The 6,233-nt window shown below is 45.0% G+C and overlaps 1 protein-coding gene across 1 annotated transcript; it reads left to right on the top strand.

Moving 5' to 3' along the window:
• Positions 1-1,340: 1,340 nt before the first annotated feature.
• Positions 1,341-2,351, top strand: LOC112112166 (olfactory receptor 6B1-like). Its single transcript, XM_024207950.2, has one exon. The coding sequence runs from the start codon at positions 1,341-1,343 to the stop codon at positions 2,349-2,351; it is 1,011 nt and encodes a 336-aa protein (XP_024063718.2).
• Positions 2,352-6,233: the final 3,882 nt, after the last annotated feature.

Raw genomic sequence — 6,233 nt, 5'->3', positions numbered from 1 at the left:
CAGCACAGTGTGAGACGGAGCCCAGGCTGGTGGGTCAGAGGGCTCAGTGGAACCCCAGTTCCAGGTGGCACCATGGGGGGGGGGACCCAGTACAGGGTGATGCATACTTTGTTTGTTTATATGTGCCTGTATGTAGGGAAACTCAAACCATGTTGGACCATGTTGAAATGAGACACTGAGAACTTCATTCCCCAATGATAGAGAGTGTTTCTAGGGGGTCCCACAGGGATCGGTTCTTGGCCCTACACTCTTTAACATCTTTATCAATAATCTTGTGAATAAAACAAAAAAAATTATCACTGAACAAGTTTGCAGATGACAGAAATGTTGAGGGAGTGGTAAATAATGAAGAGGACAAGTCACTGATACAGAATGATCTGGATAACTTGGTAAACTGGGGACAAGCAAACAATATGGCTAAATATTAACATATACATCTAGGAACAAAGAATGTCAGCAATACTTACAAGATGAGAGACTCTATCCTGGGAAGCAGTGACAGTGAAAAAGATTTGGGGATCATGGTGGATAATCCTCTGAACATAAATTAATGGGATTCTGAGATGCACAAACAGGGGTATATCGAGTAGGAATAGAGAAACTATTTTACCTCTGTATTTGGCACTGATGCAACCACTGCTGTGTCAATTTCTGGTGCTCACAGTTTAAGAAGGATGTTGATAAATTGGAGAGGTTTCAGAGAAGAGCCACAACAATTAAATGGCAAGAAAACCTGCCTTATAGTGATAAACTCAAGGAACTCAATCTGTTTAGCTTAAGAAAAAGAAGGTTAAGGGGTGACTTGAATACAGTCTATAAGCATGTACACAGGAAAAATATTTAATAACGGGCTATTCAATCTAGTAGGGAAAAGTGTAGCTTGATTCAATGGCCAGAAGTTGAAGCTAGACAAATTCAGACTGTGAATAAGGGATAATTTTTAACAATGAGAGTAATTAACCATTGGAACAATTTTCTAAGTCCTGTGGTGGATTCTCCACTACTGACAATTTTAAAATCAAGATTGGATGCTTTATTCTAAAAAAAATATGTTCTAGAAATGATTCTGGGGAAGTTCTCTGGCCTGTGCTATAAAGAAGGTCAAACTAAAAGATCAGAATGATTGTTTATGGCCTTAGAATCTTGGAATCTATAATAGGCATAATACAAAAAGAGAGAGAGATCGAGAGACCCTCAGTCTGTCCACTTTCCACAATGGTAACTTCATTTAAAATCTTTCAGAGCAGTAACATTTACATTATATTTCACCATTATTATTATTATTATTATTATTATTATTATTATTATTACTCCTTCTCCAATTCTAAACACAGTGAAGGATGGATGCCAGAAACCAGAGTGCTGTTGCCGAATTCATCCTCTTAGGGTTCAATAACCTACGAAGATGGCAGGCCTTTTTTTTCTTTACCTTCTTCCTCCTTGCTTATGCCTTGACCATAATGGCCAATGCCACCATCATCGCCACGGTGTGGAAGGACAGCCGCCTTCACACACCCATGTACTTCTTCCTGAGCAACTTCTCTTTCATGGAGATCTGGTACACCACGGTCACCGTGCCCAAGATGCTGTCCAGCTTCATGGTGGAGAGGACCACCATATCTGTGTCGGGCTGCATCATCCAATTCTACGTCTTCTTCTGCTTGGGAACCACAGAGTGCATGTTCCTGGGTGTGATGGCTTATGATCGCTACATTGCCATCTGCTACCCGCTGCGCTACAGCACCCTGATGAACAAAAAGGTCTGCACAGGGCTGGCTGTTGGCTCTTGGGTGAGTGGTTTCATTGGCCATTTGCCCCTAACCATATCTACCACTCAGTTCTTCTTCTGCGGCCCCAACAAGATCAACCACTTCTACTGCGACCTGGCACCAGTGCTGAACCTCTCATGCACAAACACCTCAGTCAGCGAGATGATATTCTTCACCTTCGCCTGGGTCATCATCCTCTGCTCCTTCCTGCTCACTATGATGTCCTATTGCTACATCATCTCCACCATCTGCAGGATGCCCTCCACCACTGGCAGACAACGGGCCTTTTCCACCTGCACCTCCCACCTCACCGTGGTCACCATTTTCTACAGCACTGTCACCTTCATGTATGTCCGGCCCACGGTGCACTACACCTTCCAGGCAGACAAGGTGGTCTCCGTCTTCTACTGTGTAGTCACCCCGCTCCTCAACCCTGTCATCTACAACCTGAGGAACAAGGAAATGAAGGAAGCGCTGAGGAGGGTGCTGTGCAGCAGAAGAATGATAATTGGAAGAAGGTTGGACTCATTAACTGGGATAGTTAGGAGAAAAGGAGGGGGATTCTGGATGGCTTCAATGTGAGCCTCTCCTATCCACCAAGGTCAACGGTTTAAATGATGATGGAAGCTATTGGTCAGCAATTGATACTAGGGTTCTATTTCCATTTCTGCATTGCAGTTAGAGAAAGAAATAAGTGTGTGTGGGGGGGAGGTCAGGACTTCTGCGTTCTATTCACAGCTCTTGGAGATTTGTGGGGTTTAATGGTTTAGACTGGAGGGCGGGGGGCAGGGAGTCAGGACTCTGGGTTTTATCCCTGGCTCTTTCAGAGGAGTGTGGTCTAGTGGTCTAGTGGGTTAAAGCAGGTGAGGGATGGGAGTTAGGGTTCCTGGGCTGTACACCTAGCTATGGGAGAGGAGTGTGTCATATTAGCAGAGACTCAGATTCAGGATTCATGGAGTCTATTACTTGCTCTGCTCCTGACCCCCTGTGTGACATGAAGCAAGGTAACAGGCCTCACTCACCATTGTGAAACACACTTTTTTGAAAGAAAATAAGTCTATTAAGTGGTTTGTTGGCTGAGCAAAGTGAGGCCCGAAATTCAACCTGATGGTATTTCTCCGTTTGTTTCTCTGCGATATGGTAATGTTTGAATGCCCAGTCTACATTTTCATGGATTGTTCTAGGCACCAGTGGGCAGAACCCTATTAATTTTGGGGAAACCAGAAGAGGGAACGGGGGACACAGAGTGACCCTGCCATCTGGTTAACAGGGCCAGATTTTCACAGGTATTTAAATGCCTACAGATGCAGATAGGTGCCTAGTGGGATTTTCAAACCGGCCTAAGCAGGTGAGGTTCCTAACTCCCATGCAGATCACACCAACTCTCTCTCTGTACTCCATACCCAAGCATACAAACAAACACAAATACATCCACACACATCTCACATACCTAAACACCCACACAACTCTGTGTCAGATATCCCAACATCCCTAACACTCCACAGATATCCAACACACACCTCCAGCCAACACCCCCACACACATCCAAACCTGAATATGAACAAACACATACCTCACAGCGACATTCCCACACATTAACATTGCAATGCTTCCACCCACCCCAACTCTCCCCTCACAGCCCATCACCCCGACATAACTTGAGCCAACACATACCTGTACCTCATATGCACACATATAGTCACCTCATATATATAATCATGCCATCCCCTATCAAAACCAACCCACACCCCATATATAACCACATCCCTTGCAGTTACACCCACACATTGGACACCCACATCTTCAGATGCTATACACCAGTCCAACAAAGACCCTAACTTCACACACAAAGACATCCCACTTCTCTTTGAAATTCACACCCCCACTAAGAAGTTCATCTTCCAATATACTCCACCCCCACATATATCTCACCGCTTTCTCTTTCTCTCTCTCACACACACACACACTCACTCTTCAGCAATACTCCATCTTACACCTCTCAACACACTGAACCTTCTCCACAGAAATCCATTGTACATACCCCACATCTCATTCCCCATAACACCTCCAAACAAACTTTGCACACACCCCCTCACTGACAAATGAACACCTATCCCACAAAACTAACTCCCTTGCCCACACTCTTAAGCCCTACACACAAATATGTTCACACACATCACATATTTTTATCCCACAAATGATAGTTTAATTTATTTTGTTAAATTTTGATGATAGCTAACAATAGAGGGGGAAAGAGGGGTGTGTGTGTGTGTGTGTGTGTGTGTGTGTTGGACAGCCAGAGAAATAACCAAATGATTGCTGAGTATTGTGATTTGTATTAAGTCTGAATTCTTCCAAGCCTATTTTTCCAAGTTTACACATGGGAATAATTGAGCTATATATTAACTGATCTTGCTCTTTAGACATATTTTCCAGATCTTCTATAAAATACAAACACATTGGTCCGCCAATGCTCCCTCTCCACACGTCCACACATATACCCACGGAAAAATCTCAGGAACAAGTACAGATACAAATATATATCTATATGTGAAGACACATATAACTGTATAACACACAGGTCCACTGACAGAAATTCTGGTCCCCAGGACTTGGGCCAGGGCCAGGGCCAGGGCCGTCCCTGGGGGGGCGGGGCCTGGGGCGGAAGTGATAAATCTGTCACTTCTGGGACCGCCGGCCACTCCTAGGCACATGCAACCGCTCCAGACCCCGTGCTTTCGGGGCCCCGCAGGCCAGCCTGATTGGCCAGTGTGGTTGCATGTGCCTAGGAGCCCTGCGGCCCACCCAGGTGATTTTAAAGGCCCTGGGGCTCCTGGCCGCTGCTACCACGGAAGCTGCGGCAGCTGGGGGCCTCCCGGCCCTTTTAAATCACCCGGGCCCCTGGGCATTTGCCCTCTTTGCCCTCACAGTCGCTGGACCTGATTACACACTAAAACTCACATGCACATGAATGTGTGAAATACACAGACATCTACCTTATATAAAAAAGAAAGAAAAAACAAATGCACAAATACAGAATGGGGGATAGCTTGCTTGGCAGCAGCACTACTGAGAAAGATCTGGGAGCTGTAGCAGATCACAACCTCAACATGAGTGAGCAATGTGATGCTGTTGAAAAAAAAAATTTTTTAGGTTGCATTAACAGAAGCATAGCATGCAAGTCATGGGAGGTGATAGTACCACTCTATTCGGGGCTGCTTAGGTCTCAGCTGGAGTATCATGTCCAATTTTGGTCACCAATGTATAGAAAGGATGTAGAGAAACTGGAAAGGATCCATAGGCAAGCGACTAAAATGATCAAAGGAATAGAATACAAGCCATGTGAGCAAAAGCTGATGGAACTGGGTATGTTTAGTTTGCAAAAGAGGATCTTATGGGGGGACATGATAGCGGTCTTCAAATACTTGAAAGGCTGCTATAAACGAGATGGAGAAAAGTTGGTCTCTCTTGTCAGATAGGGGAGGACAAGAGGCATTGGGTTCAAACTACTGCATAGCAGATTTAGATTTAAATCTCAGGAAAAACTTCCTAACTGTAAGAACAATAGGGAAAGGGGGTTAGACTTGATGGACCCTTGTGGTCCCTTCTAACTCTATGATTCGATGATTCTACATGCAAAAGTATCACACACATAAACTTGCACAAATACAAGTGTATCATATAAAGCACATACAAAAATACATCTATCCATTGCTGGCTCCAGCTTTGTTGCCGACCCAAGTGGCAGAAGAAAAAAAAGAAGAACCCGATCGAGCTGCCACCGAGGAGCAAGACAGCGAGTGAGGGACCCGCCACCAAATTGCCACCAATCCGGAGCAGGCGATTGAGCTGCCCCTGAAGTGTCGCCACCGCCGGATCCGGACGTGCCACCCCGACAACGGACAGAGTGCCGCCCCTTTCCATTGGCCGCCCCAGGACCTACTTCCTTTGCTGGTGCTTGGAGCCGGCCCTGCATCTATCAGTTACACAAACAAATCAGCCACATACAATATTCTAGCACCTGTTCACACAAACATGAAGGCAAACAAACCACTATCATACATACACTTACATATACAATCGCTGCTGATAAAATTTGCTCATGATGGAAAGATTGGCAGAGTGATAGTAATGATGAGGACAGGGCAGTCATACAGAGTGTTCTGGTTCACATGGTAAGATGGGCCCATTCAAACAAAATACATTTTAATGCAGCCTAAGTCAAGGTCATTGATCTGGGAGCAAAGAATACAGGTCGTACATACACTATATCCTGGAAAGCAGTTACTTTGAAAAGGATTTAAAGGTCATAGTAGGCAAAGAATTGAACATGAGCTCATGGTGCAATGCTGTGGCAGAAGAAGACATATGTATGCCTTGGGTGTATAAACAGAGGAGTAGTGAGTGGAAGCTGGGTGGTGATTTTATCACAGTATATGGTATTGGCTATCAGAACACAGCAAC

This window comes from Terrapene carolina, unplaced genomic scaffold (genome assembly GCF_002925995.2).
Source record: "Terrapene carolina triunguis isolate 2854851 unplaced genomic scaffold, T_m_triunguis-2.0 Scaffold51605, whole genome shotgun sequence".
Classification (NCBI taxonomy): Eukaryota; Metazoa; Chordata; order Testudines; family Emydidae; genus Terrapene; species Terrapene triunguis.
The sequence above is the reverse complement of the archived record's forward strand: the minus strand, read 5'-3'. Positions and strand labels throughout refer to the sequence as shown.

Excerpts from the sequence above, each read along its gene's own strand:
- LOC112112166 (XM_024207950.2), top strand. The coding sequence starts at position 1,341 with ATGGATGCCAGAAACCAGAGTGCTGTTGCCGAATTCATCCTCTTAGGG.